The following is a 14,022-nucleotide window of genomic DNA, read 5'->3' on the forward strand; positions in this document are numbered from 1 at the left end:
ACCCTGGTGTAATAAATTTTCAGTAATACATAAATTTCTCTCGTTAAAATCTAAAACATTGTTACATACACGAGCGAATCGTACAAGTTGAGATATATAAACACCGTAAGATGGTGACAAGGGAACGTCACCATCTAAAAATGGATAATTAACGATAGGAAATGAAAAATCATCTCTTTTATCATATATTTTAGTATTAAGCTTTAGTATGAAACATACTATCAATTTTTTAAATTGCATTAAATCACCTTTATATGTCAGTGACTTCATTCATGTTTAATTATTTTTTTAGTAAAGAGAAATTCCCATACATTGATATAGTTTTACCATATTGTTTCTGTTGAGATAGATAAATTGAAATTGTTTTTATTTTTCATCATTTAACTTTAAGTTGATGATCATTATAGGATTGGGAATAAATTGCCGATTTTCAAACCCGTAAATGCATTTTGAATAAACAAAAACAGATAAACTTTGATGAAAGCGCATGCATTTCTGAATATAAGACAAACGTGCATTGACAGGATTTTGCCTTATACCTGATATCTATCATCCGTCATGTGAGTCCAGATCTCATAAATATCACGATAAGATATAGGACACAATCGCTAAATTTGTAAAATAAACACTTATTCTGATGTCTCAATAATTAAGTTCGCAAAAAAAAAAAAATGTTTCCCATAAGCTGAGACACAGTCTGCAAACCCTTTATGTTAACTGCGGACAGTTTGTAGGGAGTTTTCCTAAATTATCCTTCTGGAAAATGTTTACGTAAAATATACACTCGAGGTAATATCATTCGTGTTTGGTGAACCTGCACATGCGCAATTTATCGATATGTTCATGTTTGTAAACAACAAACGATGAAATAATGTTACCTCTGAAAAAACGAGAAGTTGACATGGAAAATTGAAATCGTTACGTTACTTGATTTTAGTTTGCAGTCAATTTCAAAACAAATATCTAGATATGAAGCAATCCTTCTTAAATTTGAAATATCCTTAGTGATATCTTAACTGAACTAAAGGTTTCTGTACATATATGCGAGATATGACATCATCAGTATATCTGACCATGAAAAAAACTTAGCATAATGTTTTTTTTTTTATCTTTATTGTCTTTGAAAGGTTCTAAAATGGATTTTGTATTTATGTTTTGCACAGACACGCTAAATCAGACTTTGATTTCAAGATGATGGTGAACAAATTAACAGATACCCTGAATACCATTCTAAAGAAAAGAATAAAATATGACGAAAGGTTAGTTTTCCATGCTGTAAAACATCCTTGCTTCCATAGAAAGATTGTTTCTCGTGTTTTTTATCCAATGCAGGTTTGCTTGCATTTCATTATATATCGTTTGTAATTTTTTCGAATTTTTTTGAAATGCTCTATATTAGAATTTCTTTTTTTAAGAATACAAAATCATTAATAAAAAAAGAACCAGAAAACAACTTCATGGCTACGACAATACAAACAACATTCACAAAAAATACACAGACAACTTCATTTTTAGAAAGTTGAAACCATCCAATGACTTAGAGGTAGTTAGGTGCATGAGACGGGTCATCCAATTCTGTTCCATTATAGTGACACTAGTAACAACCGTTGTATTAGCTCTACTAATTTGATAGTTTTTTTTACACAAACACAGAACTTCAGACACAGACACGGGAGAAATAGTTCCAGAGCTTGAGGAAGAAAATAGTTCAGACATTTTTAAGTATGTATTCTTTTTACGTACAGTAAATGATAATGTTGTGTATAATTGATTTGCTGTATAAATTATGTGTGCCCAAATCTTTTAATCATTCACCACAATATTGAGGTTTTATTAGAATGGTTTCATACTTGATATCTGTGTTTCTCATTCCTATGCGAAAAACACAGGACTATTGGTTCTTTGGAAAGCTAAAACAATAAAAGTAACCATATTTTTAAATTTCGTTCTCGTTATGTTTGTCGCGATGTCGATTAGAAAGGCGTTCTGAAACGATTTGTTTTTGTTTACACATCATGTGGAAGGTCACATCTTTAAAATAACAAGTTTTATAAAGAAATTAACTTATTCTAAAGAAAGCTTTTTTATGCAGTGATTTCAATACAGATCTTACATTTGACTAGCAGTGAAAACATTGTTGTCATTTTGGAGGCAATCAGTATATATTATCGCAAAAATAAATAACTGCTGTATTTGAACTCTGATGGATAGTTGTCTCATTGGCAATCGTGCCACATCTCCTTAGCTTTATAATGAACATATTTTATTTGGCTACATTACGATGTCTAAACGGCACTGAAGATATATTTGCAAAATTACAAAAAGATTACTTATCTATTATAAGCCTGACAAGTTTAAAGAGTAGATGTGACTGCTAGTTGGCGTTTGGTGTTATTACAAAAGCAGCAGTTAGCACCTCTATGTTTTTATGCAATATCATTGTTACATACTTCGTTTTTTAAAAATGTATTGTACATAAAATGTGAAAATCAATCGAATGTAAAATTTATCTATCACCAGTTATTGGTATGGTCATAATTATAAAGGAAATGTTTACAAAACTTTGAATTTTTCAAAATACTAATGGATTTTTTACCCCAAATATAGATTACCGTAGCTGTATTTAGCAAAACCTTTGTGAAATAGTGGTTCCTCAATGCTCTTCAACTCCGTACTGCATTTTGACTTTCTGATTTTCTTTTATTCGAACGTCACTGATAAGTCGTTTGTAGACAAAACGCGCGTCTTGCGTACATCATTGTAATCTTGGTATCTATCTTGAGTTTATGTATAGGCAGTTAAAGGCGCCTTAGCCAGGTTATGCACAGCATTTTGAAATTTCGGTTTTAATACTCTTTAATTTTGCATTTGATAACCTTTCCAACGCTTTCGATTCAAGCCGCACTCATAAGTCTCGTGAAGACGAAACGCACATAGGGCGTACTAACTTATAAGCCTGTTATCTTTGATGAGTTTAACCCTCACAGGCAAAGTTAACCTGTGATCTTCGGACGTATGACATTTAAGGTGTTGTTTTCATTTTCTAAATGAATTAACAGTTGAATATTTTCTTACAGCGTGTCATGTAAAATTGTGCAATAAAGTTAAACATATATTTATTAGTGCGTGGTAATTTATATTGAGTAACGCATATACAATATATGAAAAGCAGGACTAAAGGTAAAAAAATAAAGCATGCATAGTTGATTGTATTTATCAGTCAATTTGTTAATCGCATTTGCAGGTCAACAGATACAACACAAACGGTTATGCAACAAATGGTCAACGGAAGAAGGCCAGACATTATTGAGTATGTTATAATAATTCATCGGAACGTAAATGTACTTAAACCTTTCTTAGATAAGTCCAATGTGTTTAATATGACTTCTTTATTTATAAAAAATCGGTATAGTACTTTTTTTTATCAGAAACTTTGTACAAACTTGGAATTTTGCGTAAGTCTTATGTTGCGAAGAAGGTAATTTCATTCGGTACTTTATCAATTTGTTTAAAAATAAATCACACTCATGATACCAATAAACACTTTATTCGAGTTTTGCCATATGAACAAAAGGGAATGGGACACAGAAAGGGATACAGCAACCTAACACCATTTTAGAAGGTAACATACGGTCTTCAACAAAAGACAATTGTCTTCACAATATGTCATATACTCTTAATCGACCCGGGTCAAGACAAATCGGTAATACATTTACATATATTGAAGTAAAGTTGAAACCCTCCCCAGGGTACATGATTTTCTCGCTGCATGGAAGACCCATTGGTGGTCATGGGCTGTTCTCTGCCCTGTAGTCGATTTGTTGTCTCTTTGAAACATTTTCCGTTTCTATTATCAATTCTATATAAACATATTCGTCCCGGGTTCATGAATTTAACGTAACCTATACATTATTTGCTTTCATTAAAAACCTGCAAAATATTTAAATGATTGCATTTCTTCAAAATATTTATCAACTGTTTTTTACATACAGGTCAACATATATCTCTCAGCAGAAAACTCAAGTAAAATGTACAGAGATTCCTGGGTTTGTATGAACTTTGTCTTTGTGAACCCCATCCCATTATGATAATTTAGAAATAAAAATACACTCAGGGTAGCATGAATATAAACCTTTATATACACATTTTGATATATCCACATTTTCGATGGAATAGCAAAATTATGTCGGATTTTAGCATACTCAGGGATGGAAAGATGATTTAACATTGTTGAAATAGTAATTTGTTTTATAGTGATTAAGATTACAACACAATGTTGACTGCTGTACCCCATTTTTTGACATTTCTGTCTATCTGTTTTGCTCACACATTATTGTCAATATAATGGAATTCTATATCACTATAATACATGTGAGAGGTTTAGCTGGCTTTAAAATCAGTTCAGGAATATGACAGTTGTTTTCCATTCGTTTGATGTTTATGAGCTTTTGATTTTGCCATTTGCTAAGGACTTTCCGTTTTGAATTCGTTGGCGTTCAGTATTTTTGTTAGTTTAATTTTTAATAGGCATAGATATCTGCATGGAATGATAAATATGTGCCCCATGCTTAGGTAAGGCGACGTTCCAAGCAAATATAGAACTTTATGAGAGGTGACATTACGTAGAGTGTTTTGAGGAGGGACATTTCTGAACCTATCAAATGCATTATTTTTATTTATATGGATTGTTACCTAGGGTTTTAGTACGTTAACAATCCGACTTCACTTCGGATATCGGCCTATATTGACAAAATCCAACAACCAGGCAATAAAATAATTTTTATACGTTTATTTATACCCTTTGTTATAATTTATGCGCAATATCATGATAATAGTGCCTTTAATTTAGAATGTAATGCAATCTACAAAACCCAATCGTAATACTGAGGATTTCTTCCCAAGGACTTGATAACATTAGTTGTATTCATCAAAAGATTTCGAATTTTTTGGGTCTTCAATACTCTTTATAATCGTCCTTCATTTGGCCTTTTAATTTTTGTTATTTGAGCGTCAATGATGAGTCTGTAGCTCGACACGCATGTCTGGCGTAAAGTCTGATAACTATTGATGATTTATAATGATGAATGTTACAAAACAGAGGCGGAAGTTACCATGGGAAATTTAAACTCATAAGTCAAAGACAACGCAGTGGAGAAAAATGAAAAAACGAAAAACAGAAAACAAGAGTCTATCTACAAAACAAAACACAGAAACTAAATACTGAGTAACATGAATTTAACAAAAAAAACGAGGGCTGGTGTCAGATACTACGGAAGAGAAAACAGATCCTGTTCCACACGTGACAACCGTAGGGCTGCTCAATTTAGTGATTGCTATATATTTGTACCATCCCCATTCAACATGTTCTAGGTTGGGAAATAATACACTGTATATCTATTTCATTTATAGAACTTTCTATGATATTGGATGCGGGATACAAGTTTATTCAACATCGGACGTCTCCAGCATATTTCAAGCAAAACGATGGAAGTCTGACGATTTCCAACGTTTTTATAAACCAGATGCAGCGTTAACAAATTACAAGTTTGAAACAGATTTTTTTCATATTGAACCAAAAGATCCAAAAGATAATCGGAATTTTCCGAAAGATAGTTCTGGAATGATAACTGTTAGAGTAAAGCTTCCAAATGAGATAAATTATCAGTTTCTACATTTGAAGGCCTACATTAAATTTGGACCGAAGTGGAGTTTAGTTGATGCTTCGTTGAAGGTATTTAATATATCTTTGAAAATTCAAAGAGTTTTCTAATACATAGAGCTCCATACCAAACCTATGTCATCCAATCAAAAAGATATGTTTTTGTCTCATTGATGTTTGCCCTACACCATATTTTCATAGACATCCAAGGAAAGGGAAACAACTAACGCGCTGATGATAATATTATTCCAACAACCTATAACCGGCTATCATTACGGCAGAAACAATTTGAAATGTGTTCCTATTTGCCATTCCATTGTTTTCATTATTTCTATCTTATGCATCAGATTTATATGTCTGCGTTCTGATTAACATTTGGGTGGTGTATGTACTTCAACTGCTGTATCACTAGCGAGAAATACCTTTGAACACACCAACAAACGACAACACTGAACAAACAGGCAGACTTAGGACAGGTGCATAAAAAATCAGCGGGTTTAAACGTTTTAACAGGCGCCAACCTTCACCCTAACCTGAGACAATACTGTAACAGTACAACATATAAACCGATAAAGACACTATAAAATATATATTAATGGCTTAACTCGACCAAAAACACATTTAAACAAAAACAAGTAAACATACACTGAACGAAAGTTTTATCTATGACACAATAATATAAATGTGTTTTTTTATGGGTGCAAACATATAGAAAAAGGTCACATAAAGATTGACTGGTTGAATGATGATTAATATACCTCCATTGTCAAATAAAGGATTGTAAATAAACTAGCGACCATTCTCTGTAGGATGTATTGAGTTCAATAGGGAACCTCACTTATCCTTTAGATTTGATACAACAAACATGTGTTCAGAACTACACGTGGTATGAGGAGACGCTTTCTTTCATTCCAAATAACCATGACAATACAGTTAATCCAACAACGTTGGGATTCTCGCCAGTATTGTAAATATTTTGTCTTAGATACATAAATACAAGATAATATTATGAAGTAGTATCTGGGCAATTAAGAGATGGTTCGGACAAAAGGTTGTAATTTGTATTCGTAATAGTATTCAGCTCCAGCGACGAAAAATTTTTACCTTCCAAACACGTAAGATCATCAAAGATAATGATATTATTGATTTAAATACGCAGAAAAAATTATTCTGGAATACGTTTTATAAGTTGGAACCAAATCAGTTGGTGCATCAAACAGTGTATGACTTCAAATCTTGTTTCTATCTGCCTTTTATAATGATATAACCTTTTAGAGAAAAGTTGACACATTATATGGTATGATTTTAACCAGTCAAACAAAACATCTATTTTGTCTATTCCTAAAGCAAATATCTAACAACAAAAACTTATTGTATACAATTAGTACTCTCCGATAAATTTCGAATCAGGAATATTTGTTGGGGTCACGTAGGTACGATATCTACATGTAAATGTTTATGGAATTTTTCAATAGTCAGTAAAGGTATTAGAACATATTTGACTAACACAATATATCAATCTGGATAATGTTTGAGTATATAAAGGGTAAAACATTAAAAATGAACTGCACACCATTAGTTTTTAAACATGTTTATCTTATTTCTGATAATTTCAATATTTTTTTCGTTCAGGAGAAAATAGTGACGTTTCATACCGTCAAACTAGATGCACTCTGTATTGTATCAAACCCAATAAAAGAACGGGTGAACATTTTACCAACTGGTTACAAGTATGTTGCTCAAACTGACAAGAGGATTCAAATTAACTTCCCTCCTGGTGCAGTTGAAAACGAAGAGTCAATATGTTTGCACGTAAATATTATAGTTTTAAATACTATTCATTTAGCAATCGCTGCAATCAGTCAATTTCAGATGCAATTTTCAAATTACTCAATAGCTTATATGATAAAGGCGACGAAAACAAAAACAACAGCCAATGACCAATAACACAAAAAGCGTTAATTATTTTTCAATGATACGTCATAGTTGACGAGAATGCATTGCCTACCTATTCTATCAATTTCGTGTTTTCGTCATGACAATTCAAGAAATATTTGCCCATAGACGTTAAACAAACAACACTTGACCAATCTAAAGTGTGTTGCAAGGCTACTTCAGGGAAGGAATTCCAAAAGTCAATATAAGCTTTATCGACTCAAATCTTCGAAAGGAAAGCAACACTATCAATACTTACGTCCAAAGCGTTTTTGTTCCGAATATGCCTTCACAAGACACTCTCAAACCTGAACATTTGAAATCTGTGAATGTATAAATACGTAGAAACGTGCGACATTGAATGATCAATTTTGACATAAAATAAAAACCAAATTACTATGAGGTAAACCTGAATTTATAAAGAAGCAAAGGCTTCAACTCCCTCCGGAAAAATTGACCTTAAATGGATTTGGCTATTTTTTAATGTCCCTTTTAATTACATAGCTCTTCGACTGTTTTGGGGTCTTGTGTATTCTTGGCTTTAAAATATTCAGCTTAGAGCGATCCTGATGAAGGTTAATCCAGAAAAGTGCTTCGGACGCATGAAATGTTTTAACTGTTTTGTCTTAAAGTAAATCTGAATTAAACCTGATATCTAAATTTCACACGTCTTTGTAATTATTCATACAACTTTTAGCTTATGCTTAAATAATTTTAATTAAATGCCAATATAAAAACAGTGCTTAATTTGCATGTAACCCGATTTTGTTGACAGTGTAGAAAAGTTCGAAACCAACATTGATGAAAAGGTAAAAAACTTGCTTTTGTTAAATGTTATTTATAAAATGATAAGATCAATAAATTTCTCATATCAAACATTTCGCATCTTTAATTTGCATAAAAAGGGAGAAGGTTTCATTGTTTTACATATTCAAACATCCTTTTGTTAGGTTATTCCTGTAAATAAAGAGATTTTGCGACGACAGTATGAAGAACGGAGTAAGAAAGGGGAAGCAATTCTGGCAATTTCTGATTGTTTGTATACTTCTGGAGATACACCCTTGAAAAAGAAGGTTCAAGTAAAACTACCGTTGAATGATATAAGAAATCCCAATGAGTCAGATGAGGATTATGTATACCGACTGTTTAGACAGAACACAAATGGACAGTTTACATTAACCGATAACGTGGTCACGGTTGATGAAAATCATACTGCAGTCTTTGAGACGGATAAGATTTCTGGGTAAGTGTTGCAATAATTTAACGCATATTTTCATATTTTTATGAATAATGAAACCTTGAGTACCAATAGTATTTTACCATTTGTGCATTTCGTCAACAAACAGTTTACTTAAAGTCGAAATATTCAAAAATCCAAAATCCAAAACCAATGTTGAATAGCTGGTGTAACAAAAAAGGAACAAAAATCCGGTCAAGGAATCACAGCTATGCATACGTTTTGTGGTTTATGCTCTAAAATACCGAAACAGTATCGCTATACGGAATTTCTGTGAAAGAGTTACTCTTATTTTGCACGGCATCATACTTTAGGTGAAACTCCAATACGAGTTCCTTTCGTAACTCTCTTTGTTTCTGTTCGAAACCCGACGATACCGTTATTTTTATAGTAAGTGTTTTGACATTGATATAATAATAACATAATTTCATCATTTTCCGTTCATAAAGTTTGACACCACCTCGGGCAAAATGAGCTTACATCTTTTTATGCTGTAATATTATACCACTGTTTCATGTTAGGGGGTAGGGTGAAGGTTTGTGTCTGTTAAAACGTTTAAACCCGCCGCATTTTTATGCACCTGTCCTAAGTTAGGAGCCTGTTGTTTAGTGGTTGTCGTTTGTTGATGTGGTTCATAAGTGTTTCTCGTTTCTTGTTTTTGTTATATAGATTAGACCGTTGGTTTTCCTGTTTGAATTGTTTTACTCTAGTCTTTTTGTGGCTCTTTATACTGTTCAGTGTGAACCAAGGCTCCGTGTTGAAGGCCGTACTTTGAACTATAATTGTTTACTTTGTACACATTGTGACTTGGATGGATAGTTGTCTCATTGGCACTCATACCACATATTCTTATTTATATTTACATTCTGTAAGATAGTTTTTGTAATTGTTTTTAAAATCTTTTTTGGTGATATAGCTACTCAAGTATTTCCATATCCTTGGCTTTCAATGTTTTGGTTGTTAGCATTACGAAGGTTAAACCATAAAATCGCTCTAGACGCACCACATATATAAATACAGTATTTTTGTTTTATCGGCTTAGATATGATCATTGAGACAGGTATTGAATATCTGTATATGCTACTTTTTTATGACCGTTATATTTCACTCCTGTTTATACTGTAGAGGTTAATATTGGTACCAGGTAGTCATAACGGACATGTTTAACCTTGTTTTATATTATTTTAGAACAAGCGTTTCTCTCATAGGAAAGGAGGAACTGAAGAAAGGCCCACTTGAAATATCCGGGACAATCGAAGAAATGCATGGTCATAAGTCCATTTGTAAAATTCTATTCTTTGTAAGTGATGTGACATCACGTGGGCTTACTGTTTTGCTTGCATGCATTGAAAAATCAAAGATGCAAGCGTTTTGCCATAGTTGCGAAGACAGGGGTTTCCACCTGTTCAAGAACTGGATAAGCAAAGATTTAGTCTTCAAACCACAAATTAAAATTGATATCACTTTGAAAGGGTGTTTTACTTTGCCGCGCTTTACATCAAGGAAAAGATTAGACCTGACCTTTTTGCCAAACTCGGCGGAGAATTTTACAAGATTCGTAGTAGAAATTAAACACAAAATTGATCAAGATGTATACGGTATTTTGTTACTCACCAAAGATCAGGAAATCGTCGACGAGATTAGCTATAATACACTGAGCACCAAGGAATACACAAATGCATCTCTTTTAAAAGGACGAAATACTCCTGACCGAAGAGCTAGAACGGCACGACCTGATCAAATGACGTCCACGAAGGGGGCAAGTTACATTAACAGGCAACCAACTTTGTCAGTTCGCAAATGCAGTGAAGATGGTATACAATACATATACTGATTTTATTTCAATAGTTTAACAAATAATTAAACAAATAATGGCTATCTAGTTAATATTGGTCCTATATCCTGTCCATACTTATACTTTTGCTCTGCCTAATGTCATATTTCTCTCCGACTACTTATAAAATTTCGGCACTGAATATGTTTGAGGTTACTTATTGATATGTTAGTCTCAAGTAAATTGGCCCTTTGTGTTTTTTCAATTGTTGGTCGTTTTTGAGGGACATAATTTGTGTGTTTGAATATTTTTAAATTGAAGTTGAACTAGGGGTTTAATTTCCATCTAATGAAACAATCCCTATTCACCGAATTTTACGTTCCATTGATGTGTTGAGACACCACTATAAAAAAATTGGTATTTGGAAGCATCAACGCTCTTTAAATTATTAAACCCCGCCACATTCATTATGTTCATCTCCTATAAAACTGATCAAAGATATATGGCGTATAATTCAATACACAATTGTATAGTTGTATGAACGGTATGCTGTGACATGTTATAGATCATATCTTAGTAATTTAGTATTTTTTGGAAAGTTGGCAATCGTGCCATATCTGTTTTCGAATATTATAATGGATACACTGATATCAGTGTGCAGGACTGTCTTTGAATCAGCTCATTAGATATATTCCGTTTTGAAGGATTTGCAAATGTTGAAGCTTAAATCAATCTCCTGCTACAAATTAAACTAGGGTTTGCTGCAGAATACGTCAACCAATCATATTTATATTATAGACATTTCAATTTGAAACATGAATCATTGATAAATAAATAAAGGAATGTAAAGATAAAAAAAAATATTGTTCCCCTGAGTTAGTTGTGATATAAAGAGTAAACAGTTTGTTGTTAGCAACAATTTAAGTTCTTTTGTATATTTGTTTTTTATAAAAAAAATTTTGGTGTTTTAACACCACTTTTAAGCACCGCTTTTGGGCTATTTCGTGGCGGCCAGTTTTTATTGGTGGAGGAAGCCGGAGTGCCCGGAGAAAACCACCGACCTTGTTTTTTATAAATGTTTTGTTTCGTATCTCGATGTTTAACTTAAGAGAGAACTTAGAAGATGTGTATGAATCATTCTCCATCATTTATGGCACTCGTTGCTTAGTTATGTTTTTTTGTATTTTTGCTTTTAACAATTACGTTGATTTGTACATCTCATTAAATCTATAAAACCGATTCTATTTCGTTAAAAGACTCTTGTTTTTCACTAACAATTATTTCTTCGTTTCAGATTTCCTGACAGAAAAAGGTATGATGGCCATAGGAAAGTTGCTTAATGCAGACAAACTGTTTGAAACTGTTCTTCATCTGGATATGAAACAGGTTCAATATGACCAAATTTGTGAAAAAGTACCATCAAGTAATAGGCAAGCTTTCACATTGCTAAAAACTGCTCTCGATCAACTGAAGAACAACAAGGTTGACAAGTTATCATCTGCACTTGAAAGTGTTGGTGAAGGAGGATTAGCAGAAAGCATTCGCCAATTCTTCAAATACAGACGTGACTTGTCCCAAATACAAATGTAACATTAAGAATATCTTCAAAATGTTTCATTCAGTTGCCTTTTCCTAGACTTTTTCACGAGAACATCATTATTTTGAACACAGTGTAAATACAAAAAAAATAATCTTTTTTACAATAAGCTCTATAAGGAAAATAATCATTAGTACTATGTAAACGGGAACTGTATACAGGAATACCTTATTCATGAATTACGCTTCATGTTTCCCTATCTAAATCGTAGACTTTGTCATTGCTTATTTTGAGAGAAACCTATTTTGTATCTGCAACTCATCACCAATTCCTAATAAGAAATTATCTATTTCTTAGAACCATATCCATACAAAGCCATGTTCACTTCTTATTTCGTCTTGATCGTACCTATGTTTGTTTCCTTCAAAAAAATTCCCGACTTTGCTATTCGTGTTTGTTGGGGCGGGGTATCATTTTGTTAGCTCGCTCACATTGACTATAGTTTACATAGCAGTTACACGATATGTGACGTTAGTTGATCAGAAATGGTTTACCCGTCAGATGCACATTAGTTGTTCAAAAATGGTTTACCCGTCAAATGCACATTATTTGATCAGAAATGGTTCACCCGTCAAATGCACATAAGTTGATCAGAAATGGTTTACCCGTTAAATGCACATTAGTTGATCAGAAATGGTTTACCCGTCAAATGCATATTAGTTGATCAGAAATGGTTTATCCGTCAAATGCACATTAGTTGATCAGAAATAGTTAACCCGTCAAATACACATTACTTCATCCCCGGTGTGTATGTGTGTTTGTGATACTCAATACTTAGTTTTTGTTCAATGTTTGTTGACTTGCAATCTTTTGTCATATTTGATTAACCACGTTGTTGTGTTTTTATTATTTGAGTCTGTCTTAAATTGTTTTCGTTGTACATCATAACTTCAATACTCTTTGAAGCGGTTTTTTTTTTATCAATAATACTGATGTGACTAACACAAGTCTTCGGTGTAACGCCTGACCTCTTATTTTTAATTTTTGTAGGTGAATATTTTTCAACTAATTTATTACCGGGCTGTTTAAGCTTATAATCAATGATTAAATAAAGTTCAACATTTTAAAATAGTGTAATGTTTACTTGTCAATGCAAGGACATTTTACTTGTCAATGCAAGGACAGTAAACTGAGTAAATACTGTCAAATAACACTTAGTCTATTAAATCTGCTTTCAACATGTTCAATACATTTCATTGTTTTGAAATAACTTTTTTATTTGTCCTTTTAATATTTTCCGTGGTTAAAAATCTTTTAAGGACATATCTTAATATAAATTTTAAAAATAAAAAAAAAAAATTGAGGAGAACATGGATGAAAGGAGTTATTACCACTGTTTTGTATGAAACGTGTTGTGAACTGTCTTTATATATGTTTGATATAAAAATAGAATATTTGTCGTACTTGTATTTAGTCTACTGTATTAATTTGATATACGACAGCTTCTCGGTATGGACGATTTGTCATCTTGTATAGAACTAGATGTTTTGCATTATACGAAATTGTAAATGTTATTTGAACAATCTCTAGAATAGATCGGAATATAAATTATTACCAACTCAAATCATATTTGGATTTCATCTATGACATGCATGATGTGCCATAATCTATATAATTAACCAAAATGAATAAAACAAATTCAGGCCGTCAGAAGACTTCCTTAGAGTTATCAGATTATTCTACAATTTATATCGACAATATACTGAAGGAGAACACTCAATTAATAGTTCATTGATTTATCTAATGCTATCAACATGATGGGTGACACATGTTCATGTTGAACAGGATATGTTTACCCGTCCGGAGCACATGAGATCACC

At 32.5% G+C, this 14,022-nt stretch overlaps 1 protein-coding gene across 12 annotated transcripts in view; it reads left to right on the forward strand.

The window, feature by feature from the left end:
- The window catches only part of LOC127717739 (uncharacterized), a 175,904-nt gene extending 162,293 nt beyond the window's left edge, over positions 1-13,611 (forward strand). For 10 of the 12 annotated variants that reach the window (XM_052223520.1, XM_052223521.1, XM_052223522.1 and 7 more), the window contains 2 exons: positions 10,020-10,645; positions 11,900-13,611. In XM_052223520.1, the coding sequence (XP_052079480.1) occupies positions 10,020-10,645; positions 11,900-12,195 (922 nt within the window). In that variant the 3' untranslated portion in view covers positions 12,196-13,611. Of the gene's footprint in view, positions 1-1,163; positions 1,260-1,653; positions 1,723-3,244; positions 3,311-3,992; positions 4,047-5,409; positions 5,732-7,291; positions 7,472-8,544; positions 8,838-10,019; positions 10,646-11,899 lie in introns of all 12 variants that reach the window. The other 2 variants (XM_052223529.1, XM_052223534.1) reach the window with 1 other exon arrangement.
- The last annotated feature ends 411 nt before the right edge of the window (positions 13,612-14,022 follow it).

The sequence above is a fragment of the Mytilus californianus genome, unplaced genomic scaffold (genome assembly GCF_021869535.1).
Source record: "Mytilus californianus isolate M0D057914Y unplaced genomic scaffold, xbMytCali1.0.p SCAF_10, whole genome shotgun sequence".
Lineage (NCBI taxonomy): Eukaryota > Metazoa > Mollusca > Bivalvia > Mytilida > Mytilidae > Mytilus > Mytilus californianus.